Source organism: Pyrgilauda ruficollis, unplaced genomic scaffold (assembly GCF_017590135.1).
Source record: "Pyrgilauda ruficollis isolate IOZ18807 unplaced genomic scaffold, ASM1759013v1 scaffold47, whole genome shotgun sequence".
In the NCBI taxonomy this organism is placed as follows: Eukaryota; Metazoa; Chordata; class Aves; order Passeriformes; family Passeridae; genus Pyrgilauda; species Pyrgilauda ruficollis.
In genome coordinates this window covers 4,923,916-4,936,239 of record NW_024526266.1, presented here as the reverse complement: position 1 = coordinate 4,936,239, position 12,324 = coordinate 4,923,916, and the positions used below count along the sequence as shown (strand labels likewise).

At 49.1% G+C, this 12,324-nt stretch overlaps 1 protein-coding gene across 1 annotated transcript; it reads left to right on the top strand.

The window, feature by feature from the left end:
- The first annotated feature begins 1,828 nt into the window (after window positions 1–1,828).
- Window positions 1,829–11,012, top strand: TNFSF4 (TNF superfamily member 4). Its single transcript, XM_041478905.1, has 3 exons — window positions 1,829–2,026; window positions 8,714–8,756; window positions 10,672–11,012. Exons 1-3 carry the CDS (start codon window positions 1,829–1,831, stop codon window positions 11,010–11,012), a joined length of 582 nt encoding a protein of 193 aa, XP_041334839.1.
- Window positions 11,013–12,324: the final 1,312 nt, after the last annotated feature.

Genomic DNA, 12,324 nt, shown 5'->3' with positions numbered 1-12,324 from the left:
AGCAGGTTGGGACCACTCAGAGCAGCTTTCCTGAGGACCTCATCATCCCTGGATATGACATTGCAGATCCATAGAACCAAACAATCCTCCTCACATCCCTCCAGCCCCAAAAGGCCTCTGCAGCACCTCAAGGCAGTGCTTCATTCCTCTGCAGGGCTTGGCCAAGCCTGGGTCCCATCCCAGCCTGTGTTTCCAGGTGCTGTGTGGCACAGAACACCAAACCCAGGCTCTGCATCCCCGGGAGCTGCTCTGGGGCAGCCCCAGCCCTCCCTGCTGCGGCTGCAGTCGTGTTTCTGATTGAGGAAGGAGGGTGAGAGCTGTTTCCAGGAATAGGAGCTTGAGCACACCCAGGCAGTGACCAGAGGTGGGAAGGGAACAAGAATTTCCACACCAGTGGAAGATGTGGACCTTCTTTGCTGAGCTTCCATGACCCCTGGTGTGCCCTGCAGCCAACACCAGAGTGTATTCCTGACTCACCCCACCTCAGCTCAGCGTGGGATGTCCTCACAGCAGCTCCTGCCCAGCTGCTGCACTCCCCTCTTCCTCTGGTTTATGATCCTTGCCTAGATGGGAGAGCACATCAAAGACCACTGCTCCTGCTTCCTCTGCATGCAGGTTACATGACAGGACATGTGCCTCATGACAGGTTAAGAGGGCGCATTTTGGGGAAGGGAAACTTTCTGACAGCTCATCCCTAGAAGGCAGGCAGGTAGTTATACTCCCAGTGGGCTCCATCCTCACCAGGAGAAGGCAGCACCTGACTTTGGTCACAGTTTGGTAATTTACAGCAGAAAAAAAGTCCAGCAAAAAGAGCAGAGGAAAGAGCAGTGCTGGACTGCCCCCAAAGAGTGCTGCAAAGTCTGCCACCCAAAATAAGAACAGGAGATGGACCCTGCTTCAGACAATTGACATTTGGCAGCTCTGGGTGTCACAAGCAAAAGTCACAAAGAGACCAACTGAAGGCATCCCAAGGGACAAGCTTCCCTCTGCCAGGACAGAAGCTTGCATGGCCAGGAAATGCCCCTCTGGGGGTATTTTATGGACTACAGGTTTCCAAGTGTGCAAAAGGGCAATTTGTTCTCAAACAGTTCTCAGTTTTCTCCTTCCAATGCTTTGCACAGCATCCCAAGGCTTTAAAACCAGAAGAAAATTGTGAAAAGGGAATTGCATGTTTTCTCTCCAATCCCTTATGCTATCCACCTGTCCCACATCCTTTCCTATTCATTGCTTCTTTACAGAAAAGGGATTTCAGGAGAATTATAGGATATAATTATATAGGCTATAGGGAGAGAGCCAGCCCTGTAAACTCCCCACCTGAGGGTGAACAGAGAGGTGAGAGCTTTTACTGACAAAAGACTGAGCGAAGACAAGCACTGTCCACCCAACACTTCGTTATTATTGGAAAGAACACGTATCAAGACATCCACAGCTGAAGCTATGAAAGACATAAACACCTCTCCTTTGAAAGGCCCTTACTCAAAACTGAACTGGGATGCAATAAATCAGCCCCCACATTCACACAGAAAACCAAAAAAAAAAAAAAAAAAGAAAAAATTAAAAAAAAAATAAAAGAAAGAAAGAAAGAAAGGAAGGAAGGGGAAATTTAGATTAGTCACAAAGAAGTTCCCCCGCCTGCTTCTGTGCGCATAAAGCAATCTCCTGAAGGCACGGTGTGCACTTCATCTCTGTCCTGGCACGGCAGCCCCAGCCCTGCTCCCTGCCGGGCCCTGCCGCTGCCATGGACAGACAGGCTGCCATGGACAGACAGGCTGCCAGGGAAGGACGGGCTGCCATGGAAGGACAGGCTGCCATGGACGGACAGGCTGCCATGGACGGACAGGCGGACACTGAGCCGGGAGCCGGGCAGCAGCTGCGGCCCCACAGGCAGCGGGCAGAGGACGAGAGCAGGCTCTGGCAGGGAGGGCAGGTCAGGAACACGCTGCACCTCGTCTCCGCCGTGGCTCAGTGGATTCTGCTGCTTGCCTGTCTGATTTACCTGGGTGTACATTTTCTGCGGCCCTCAAAGGTAAGAACCATCGTTCAACCCTTTTTTCTGCTGGCCTGTAAAGCTTTGTATGGGTTTTGTTTTTTTTTTTTTTTTTTTTTTTTTTTTTTTTTTTTTTTTTTTTTTGTTTTTTTTTTTTTAGAAAAGAAAAAAGCTTTTAAGTTTATCCCTATCCCTATCCCTATTCAAGATTTTAATCCCGTCTGTATGATAGTATTTTTTTTCCATTTATTTTATTTTTATTTTAATTGCCTGTCCTCAAATGACATTCAGTGTTGCCCAGTGCAGGGTTTGGGCCCAAGTTTCCAGCAGAGTGACTGTTCCAAGAATGCTTTTTTCACTGATCCCTGGGGGAGGGAGGTCTGACTCCCTCCTGCTCTTGCCCCTCCCTGCAGTGACTTGTGCGTATTTCCATTGAATTGAATTAGATTGTGTGCGTGAATGATAACCCAATGTGCTCATAAACGCCTCCTGGACTTCCAGACTGTACTGGATGGCAAGCAGATGTGTGAGAAAGCAAGCCACCCTTGTGACAGCTCTAGCAAGACCTCCTGACGCCTTTGGGTGCTCTCAGCCTGCCCTTAGAGCAGGGTTAGGAGCAGTCTCCTCCTTCTGTGCCTGCCTGAGGAAGGCTGGTGTGTCCAGAGAGAGTTTTGTGTGCCCAGAGCACCAGAGCAAGCAGGACAAATACCAGAAATGTTTGGGGCTCGCAGTGCTCCAGCACAAGCTGCAGCACAGATGTGTTTGGCTCTCTCTCGTGCTTGCAGGCTGCTGGATCGTCAACAACCTTTCACTGCTGCTTCAGAGCTGCTGCTGCAGCAGCGATTTCTCCTCCCACTCCTTCTCCAGGAGCTTTGCACCACTTTAAAGCTTGTTGTGCTTTGTTTTACCCCAGTTCATTCTTTCCTCCCACCCAGGTTTGGCACAGAAGCAAGCCAGGCGTGTAACATGGCCTCATGCTCCTCGTGCTGCTTAGTGAAAACCCTCGTGCTCTGCACAGCTTTCACTGACTTGAGGCTCACAGTGGCTATTAAACTGCAGAACAACGATCCAGATAACACTGAAAGATAACACTTGTCATTCAGGTCAGTCCTCTTCTCCTTCCCCTGCTCTGGGAGAGAGGAGTTGCACTGTAAGGCAGCTGAGGAGTGCAGGCAATCCCAGTGCTCGAGGTGCACAAACCTCTCCCAGGTCACACTCTGGCTGTCAAGGCTCATCTCTGGCTCTTCTGTAAAAATGCTCCTCTTCCAGAGGAAGATAGCAGGGCCTGGCATTGCTGCCTGGGAGCCTTACAAACCCTCAGCAGCTGCGGGGACACAGTACATGTCTGGAGCTTCCCTTCCTCAACAGAAATAACAGGGGGCTCCAGGAGCAGCAATGGCAACAGATGAGAAGTCCAGGTCCTGAGAATTCCCAAAGGACCTTTTCAGTTTTAAACTGAAAAGGTCCTTGCTAACTACAGGGTTAGGACTATTATTTCTGTTATTTTAACAGATAACCCTGGTGTCCTGTTTGGAGTGCCCTGCTCTACGCAGGAGTGGTACGTGGGGAGATTTCATTGCAGTGCAATCCCAGCACTCAGCTGGACAATCATGAACTGGCCATATAAATGTCTCCTGAAGGAGTAGCAGCACTTGACTGATCCTGAAAGGGATCTGACTGGGCTTTTGGGGCAGTTTAGGGATATTTCTGGAAGTAGGGGCACAGCAGCATGAGAGAGGCAGGCTTGGGAGTGCTGGCCCAGGGAGTGAATGAGTGGCTCTCCCTGTCCTTGGGAAGAGTCTCCTGCTCTCCAAGGTGCAGAGTGCCATGCTAACTTTATTTGCAAGGGAATAACTGTGTTTTTTTCACATAGAGACAGTATTTGATTCCTTTCCATTGTCCTCATGGAAACATGGCTCTTGAAAAAAGCCCTCCTGGACTGTTCTGTGAGAACAGAGCATAAATAATGTCATAGCACATCCTCAGTAAAGGCAGCATCTGCAGCCTAGACTGTGCTTAACAAAAAGGGACAGTGATCTCATTTGTCATGATGCTGTCTGGAGAACAAACCTCAGCTGAGATATCCAAATGAGGAAGTTAAAAAAATTTCACTGATAATCTGCTTTTGTATCTGCAATTCCCACCTCTGCTGGAATTGCCTTCTCTTGCCACACCTTTCCTCTTGCTTGGGAGGTAAAATCCTGATCCTGGTGAGGAGAGGGACAACACCCTTCCAGAGGACTGTCACCTGCCACCGGTGGGACAGCTCCACGTGTGAGGTGCCCTCAGTCAGCCCCCTGAGGTTCGTGCTTTGTGCTGTCCAAACTTGTTCCTGAAACTGGTGCCAGTGGCGTGGCCCTGGGCAGTGTCCCGGCAGGAGGAGTCGCCTGCTCAGGGATCCAGAGCAGGCAGGAAGGAAGGGTCTGTGTGTAAATGGCACGGGGAGACCTGAGGCTGTCAGGAAGAAGCACCTCTGTGTCCTCAGCCCTCCTGACACACTTTCCCACATGTCCTGTGAAGGCAGAGCAGAGAAAGACAGGTCTCTAACTTTCCTACAAGCTCCCCGAGTCCTTCCAGTCCCACCAGTGCCTCGTGTCCTCAGCAGGATTTACCAGGAGATTCCTGCACAGTGCTCTGAGATCGCACAACAACTGCAAGAGGGACACAAATCAGGCCATTTGCTGTAGTGACCATGGGGTTGACATAAGTGCAACCATTCTGTCACCCGGGCTGTCAGTGCTGGACACACTCTGTCCATCGGTGGCCAGATCACACAGATTGTGGCAGAGCTTGTTTGACCCCAGATATGTGCTCAGTGCTCTGCTCTTGTCTTTTTGAGAAACTGCCTGGAAACCCCGGCTGTGTGAGCCAGGAGAGAAATGCTTGTGCACTCAGGAATAAGGTCAAGCACGAGATTCCAGCTGAGGCAATGGACAGGGACGGTGATGCCAAGGGACACAGTTCCAGCGGCTCACGGGCCATTAAAGCTCGTGTTTGCCAGCGGTCTCCAGCCCCGAGGCGCGGAGCATCAGCCGTGGCAGCACTAGAGGGTGCCAGAGCAGACCTTTTCCAGCTCCAGCTCCCACCTCAGCCCCGCACAGAGCGCTCCCAGCTCCCGCAGCCCTCCCCTGCCTTTTCCCGAGCCTGCAGACAGTCTGTGCTCACACCCTGTGCGTTCTCCCTGCCCCTGTGACACTGAGCCTGAATCCATGGAACCAGCCCAGTCCCATCTCACACTTCTCCTGTGACACTGAGCCTGAATCCATGGAACCAGCCCAGTCCCATCTCACACTTCTCCTGTGACACTGAGCCTGAATCCATGGAACCAGCCCAATCCCATCTCACACCTTCTCCCTTAGGGAGCCTTTGGCACAGGTAAGGAGAGGAACACAGGGCACAGAGCCCATCTCACACTTCTCCTGTGACACTGAGCCTGAATCCATGGAACCAGCCCAGTCCCATCTCACACTTCTCCTGTGACACTGAGCCTGAATCCATGGAACCAGCCCAGTCCCATCTCACACTTCTCCTGTGACACTGAGCCTGAATCCATGGAACCAGCCCAGTCCCATCTCACACTTCTCCTGTGACACTGAGCCTGAATCCATGGAACCAGCCCAGTCCCATCTCACACTTCTCCTGTGACACTGAGCCTGAATCCATGGAACCAGCCCAGTCCCATCTCACACTTCTCCTGTGACACTGAGCCTGAATCCATGGAACCAGCCCAGTCCCATCTCACACTTCTCCTGTGACACTGAGCCTGAATCCATGGAACCAGCCCAGTCCCATCTCACACTTCTCCTGTGACACTGAGCCTGAATCCATGGAACCAGCCCAGTCCCATCTCACACTTCTCCTGTGACACTGAGCCTGAATCCATGGAACCAGCCCAGTCCCATCTCACACTTCTCCTGTGACACTGAGCCTGAATCCATGGAACCAGCCCAGTCCCATCTCACACTTCTCCTGTGACACTGAGCCTGAATCCATGGAACCAGCCCAGTCCCATCTCACACTTCTCCTGTGACACTGAGCCTGAATCCATGGAACCAGCCCAGTCCCATCTCACACTTCTCCTGTGACACTGAGCCTGAATCCATGGAACCAGCCCAGTCCCATCTCACACTTCTCCTGTGACACTGAGCCTGAATCCATGGAACCAGCCCAGTCCCATCTCACACTTCTCCTGTGACACTGAGCCTGAATCCATGGAACCAGCCCAGTCCCATCTCACACTTCTCCTGTGACACTGAGCCTGAATCCATGGAACCAGCCCAGTCCCATCTCACACTTCTCCTGTGACACTGAGCCTGAATCCATGGAACCAGCCCAGTCCCATCTCACACTTCTCCTGTGACACTGAGCCTGAATCCATGGAACCAGCCCAGTCCCATCTCACACTTCTCCTGTGACACTGAGCCTGAATCCATGGAACCAGCCCAGTCCCATCTCACACTTCTCCTGTGACACTGAGCCTGAATCCATGGAACCAGCCCAGTCCCATCTCACACTTCTCCTGTGACACTGAGCCTGAATCCATGGAACCAGCCCAGTCCCATCTCACACTTCTCCTGTGACACTGAGCCTGAATCCATGGAACCAGCCCAGTCCCATCTCACACTTCTCCTGTGACACTGAGCCTGAATCCATGGAACCAGCCCAGTCCCATCTCACACTTCTCCTGTGACACTGAGCCTGAATCCATGGAACCAGCCCAGTCCCATCTCACACTTCTCCTGTGACACTGAGCCTGAATCCATGGAACCAGCCCAGTCCCATCTCACACTTCTCCTGTGACACTGAGCCTGAATCCATGGAACCAGCCCAGTCCCATCTCACACTTCTCCTGTGACACTGAGCCTGAATCCATGGAACCAGCCCAGTCCCATCTCACACTTCTCCTGTGACACTGAGCCTGAATCCATGGAACCAGCCCAGTCCCATCTCACACTTCTCCTGTGACACTGAGCCTGAATCCATGGAACCAGCCCAGTCCCATCTCACACTTCTCCTGTGACACTGAGCCTGAATCCATGGAACCAGCCCAGTCCCATCTCACACTTCTCCTGTGACACTGAGCCTGAATCCATGGAACCAGCCCAATCCCATCTCACACCTTCTCCCTTAGGGAGCCTTTGGCACAGGTAAGGAGAGGAACACAGGGCACAGAGCCCAAGATTCACTCTTTAATGAGGAAAAGGCTCAAGATTTGTGGTTGAGTAGAGACTGCAGATTTGGGTCTCCTGTGGTTATGATGAGAGATGAGTTTGAGATGCCGAGTTCAGATTTAAAAATCCAGCGCAGAAGCTCGGTGTTTTGCATATCTGAGTGGTGAGACACACACTTCTATATTTGCATTCACTTTCTCTGTTACATTCATAAAATACAGAGTCACAGAACGGTTTAGGCTGGAAGGGACCTTGAAGGCAATCTCTTTCTAACCCCTCTGCCATAAGCAGAGAGGGTCACCTGCCACTCTTCCAGGCTGCTCCAAGTCCCTTCCAAGCTGGCCTTGGACACTTCCAGGGATGGAGCATCTGCAGCTTCTCTGGGCACCCTGTGCCAGGGCCTCACCACCAAAATTAGGAAGAATTTCTTCCTAATACCCAACCTAAACCTGCCCTCTGTCATTTTAAAACCATTCCCCATCCCTCATCACTCCAAGCCCTTGTCAAACTCTCTCTCCAACTCTCTTGTAGCCCCTTTAGGTACTCAAAAAAAAAGTTTTGTGTTAGGAATGAGAGATGGATGGATTTTATTTTTTAGTTTTTTTTTAATTAGAAGTTTTGTATGTTGTTAATATTTTGCATTTAGTGTATCAAAAGAAGGTCTTAAAAGTGATAAGATATATAGATTTAAGGTTTTATAGTTATTTTGTTTAATTAATTTTCAGAATGTATTTTATTTTTTTATTAATAATTAATTATTGTTTATGTATGTAATATTTCTATTGTGATTTTTTAAATTAATTCTTTTATGTTTTTAATATTGTAGAAAATGGAGTAGGTGAAGAATAAGGAGAAGATTAAATAATGTTTAAAAATTTTTATTTTGTTTTTTATTTATTTTGTTTAAAAACTTACTTCTTAAAATGTTGTGATAAGTTATATTATTATTTACTTTATATATTTGTAGATTTTAATTTATTTTAAAGTTTTGGAGGGTTTTTTTTTGTGGATGAAGGTTAAAAGTAGTCAATTTTTTGGGATTAGGATATTTCAGGATAGGTAGAGAAATATCTTTGTGTTTTCCTTGTTGCTTGCTCTGCCTTGATGCCCACACCAGTGTGGTTTTAGGAACAAAACCAACGCTGCCTGGGGTGCTCTGCGGGGCTCAGCACTGGGCTGGGAGCCAGGCTGAAATAACATTCTATAATAATGAAATAATATTCTGTAATAATGAAAGAATATGCTATAATAATGGAATAATATTCTGTAATAGTGAAAGAATATGCTATAATAATGGAATAATATTCTGTAATAGTGAAAGAATATTCTATAATCGTGGAATAATATTCTGTAATAATGAAATGACCCCGAGCCCCAGTCGGAGCTGGCTGGCAGCAGCTGTGATGCCCAGGCTGCCCACCGTGCCCCTGGAGCTGCAGCTGCTGTGCCCCTGCAGGGAGTGAGGGGTCCTGGCAGGGAAATGAAAGGGCAGCAGCAGCAGCAGGGAGGTGCCAGCCCCGAGCCTTAAGGAGGATTTATCTGCTTTGTTTTGCAGACCCAGAGTGACAAAGTGCTGTGGACCTACATCCGCTACACAGGTGGGTGTTGGGTGGGGGATCCGGGGAGACCCTCGGTGACCCCCCAGTGCAGCAGCCACCACCCTGCCGCGTCCCCTGGCACACTGTGAGGGCTCCCCGCAGTCCCCCGGGGTCTCCTTGGCATCCTGTGGCCCCTGAAATACCCAAACGTCTCTTATGTGCTTGGTGCCACAGGGATGGATATTTCTTCTGCTGGGGGACAGGTGCCCGGAGAGCTGTGGGGGAGAGGGGCCAAGCCTGCCCCAGCGCTGCAAGGGGACAAAATGAAACAGTTGGGGTTTCCCAGAGCAGAACAAAATACCTGAAAATCTGCGTGGATCCTGCGTGCCTCACCTATCTCCTGAAACACTCTTTCACTCTGTGAATGAGCAAGAAAGGCATTTTTGAGAGTTTGCTAAATGCACGCTCTTGGGTTTTTCTGAAACAAGTCAATGGTTTCCTGATTTATGAAAAATGTAAATGATTTCCTCAGGAGGAGTGGGTGAGAGCACACACCGTATCAGATGTGCTGCTCGGCGTGCCAGCTGCACTGGAGGTCTGTCTGATGTCACACCTCAAAGATAAAACCAATCAGTAAAGCTTTTTAAATAATACTGAAAATATTATTGGCAGTTTTGCTTTCAGGTAAAGGCGCGAGGCAGCAGGGAGCCCAATCTAACAGAAACTCATGTCCTTCAGAGGAAAAACTTCAGAAATTTGGCCCCAGCCCAGAGGGGCTGTGCTCCCTGCCTGGAGATGCCCTGGTGCCAGGGTTTCAGCTGCTCTGCTGGGAGCCCAGCACAGAAACATGGCCAGCACAGCCTGGGAACTGTTACTCTTCATTCCACCAGGAAACCTTTCTTGCCAAGTTCCTGTTTAATTTCTCCTTTTTCTGCTCTGTATTAATTAGTTCCTTCTGCTTCTGTCTCTTTACTGATCTTTCATCTTCTCTTCTGGAAAAAAAAAAAAAAACAAAATCAAAAACCCACAACCAAACCCTAAGACAAGGGCTTATGTTACCATCATTTCCACAGAAAGCACTTTTTGTCTTCCAGCTCTGGATGCTTTTTCCTCATCTTATTTACTGTCTTAATTTTCCTGGTCTTTTAATGAACTTGTTCTTTCTAAACTCACAGTGATGCGCTACTTGCTGTATTTTTCTGTATTCAAAGACACAAAGTAAATTGTGCATAAATAAAAATTTGGAGGAGCAATCCACACAAACCATGTGCCAAAAGGCACAGCTTAGTCAAGAGTGGTAATCTGTAAATTTCCATGGAAGATGATGTCTGGCTAGGGTAGATAATATTCTAGCTCTGGTCTGTTAGATTCAGCTTTTTTTTTTTTTTTGACTTAGCGATGGGGTAACTGGGAGGTGTTTTAAAAACTTTTATTTTTAGTCTTATGTGAAGGGTGAAACAATGCAGATATTATAATTTACATTATTATAACTAGAAGTTAACTATTTCTTAATTACAATCAATTATAAATGTTTCTTGGTTTATTAGTTTTTATTACACTATGTTGTAAATGTTTTAAAGTTAATAATCTGAAATTACTCTTTGTGGGTTTTACTACAATGTATTTTTCATAGTTTTATTTCTCTAAAGTATTTAGTCTTACTTGTAAGGCTATCTTTTGAAACTTGTTTCTAGCTCTATTTCTTTCTCAACAATGTTTGTCTTATTCTATGGTATTTCCAAGTCAGTATTTTTTATTTCAGAGTTTGTGTACAGATGTATACTATGTGAGTCTCTTGTCAGACTTTGAGAATACTCTACAAATCTATTCCTCACATTGGTCTGCCCATTTCTCTAGTTTACCCTCCCCTTTTTTCACATTTTTCAATCTCCCCTGGTGTCAGGTGGTGTAAACCAACACATTTCCTAGGAGACACTTGTCACCACGGGATCATCTTTGCTTCCTTCCCTTGCAGGCCGGAGCAGCAGAGGAGCAGCCGTGAACCTCAGTGCGGAATCCGGGCCCATCCGCATCAGGAACGGCTCCATCCTGGTCCCCTGTGACGGCCTGTACCTCGTGTCCCTCAACAGCTCCGTCTACCTGGAGAAGGAGGAGGAGGACTGGCTGAATCTGACCCTGCAGGGCACCAACAGCGTGCTGTGGGAGCAGATGGTCCAGAGCAACAACAGCAGAGTGAACTTCACCGCAGTGCTCTACCTGTTTGAGCAGGACAGCATCACGCTGTGGACCAGCTCCAACGCCAGCATCTCAGACCTGTCCCTTAGCCTGGTGCTCGTAGCTGAGAACAAGTACTAGCTGCAGGAGCTGGAGCAGGAAGGGCAGCACGGACAGCACAGCTTCCCCACGCAGCTGTAGGTTTTGTACTTGCACAGGCAGACTGCTCTAGAGCCCCTCGCTGCGGCCGCGGAGGGCTCGGTGGGAGTGCAGAAGAACCACAGGTTTCATATAGCGCGCTCAGGGTTCGCCTCTTTGGAGCTCTGTGCAGCTGATTTGCTACCCAGGATGGATCTTTCCAGCACTGGGGAAAGGGATGCGTGGAGCTCTTGAGAAGAACAGAAATGAAAGCCAAAGAAAGCCACCCAAGCTTAGCTCATATTCAGAGAAACCCCAGGTTTCTCTATATACTTGACAGTATCTGTATATAGTAGGAATGTGTTGTGTTTTTCCTCAAATAAAAGTCTGGTGAGTCAGGAAGATACCTCAAGTGTCCTGAAGCCACTTGGAGCAGGAGGACCATGAATCTGCCTGGCAAGATGGAAAACAGGGAAGAGGCAGCAGGGAATGCCTTTGGAGTGAGGCAGAAAGGCTGTCTGAGAGGAAGGGCCGTGAGAGAAGGTGGTGTGTGGAAATGAGCTCACAGGAGTGCACTGGGCAGCAGGAGCACTGACTGTGGAATTTTGGGGAGCAGCCTTTGAGAGCAGAGCCCCTCTGGCTCTTCCAGGTGTCTGCAGACTACTGAAGCCCGAGCCCAAGGAATATCTGCTGGGACATTGACATCTTGAGATCTGAGACCTCAGAGGAAAACCTCCTTCAAGCACACACACACACGCTGGCTTGACCCAAAAGTGATCCAGGCACATAAAAAGTTGGGCAAAAGTGAAGACTTCTGGATGTGGTGAGCTCTCTCTTCGGACCAAGGGGAAGCTGCAGGTCTGTGCAGCCTTTCCCCAGGGAGAACTCAGGGAGGATGGTTCCCATGGCTGCCCTTGGATTTGTCCCACAGGAGTGCACCAGGGATTCCCAGGCACGGGCTCCATGGGGCACCAGGCGCCGCTGCCCGGCTGCTGCTGCACTCAGACCCCTCTCAGTGACCCTGGGCTGCTCATCCCTGCTCATCCAGCTCAGGGCTGCTGGAGACAGGTCCTGGCCATGCTGCAGGCAGCCCCTGACCCCAGCACAGCCAGCAGCTGGGGGCTTTTTGCTTGCAGCAAGGCAGATTTTAACCATGTGTCAGTTTTTGACTTCGTGTCTCCCAAGGAACTCCATCAACATTTCAGCATGTCGCTGCTGGCTGCACACTCCAAAGACTTCTGTCAGAAGTATTTATGTATTTAAACGATAGGCATAAGAATGTTACATCAGATTGCTTAGAAACACTGGGAAGGGT

Excerpts from the sequence above, each read along its gene's own strand:
- TNFSF4 (XM_041478905.1), top strand. The coding sequence starts at position 1,829 with ATGGACGGACAGGCGGACACTGAGCCGGGAGCCGGGCAGCAGCTGCGG. Across the intron at positions 2,027-8,713 it reads ATTTTCTGCGGCCCTCAAAG|ACCCAGAGTGACAAAGTGCT; the intron begins GTAAGAACCATC and ends TTTGTTTTGCAG. Across the intron at positions 8,757-10,671 it reads GACCTACATCCGCTACACAG|GCCGGAGCAGCAGAGGAGCA; the intron begins GTGGGTGTTGGG and ends CTTCCCTTGCAG.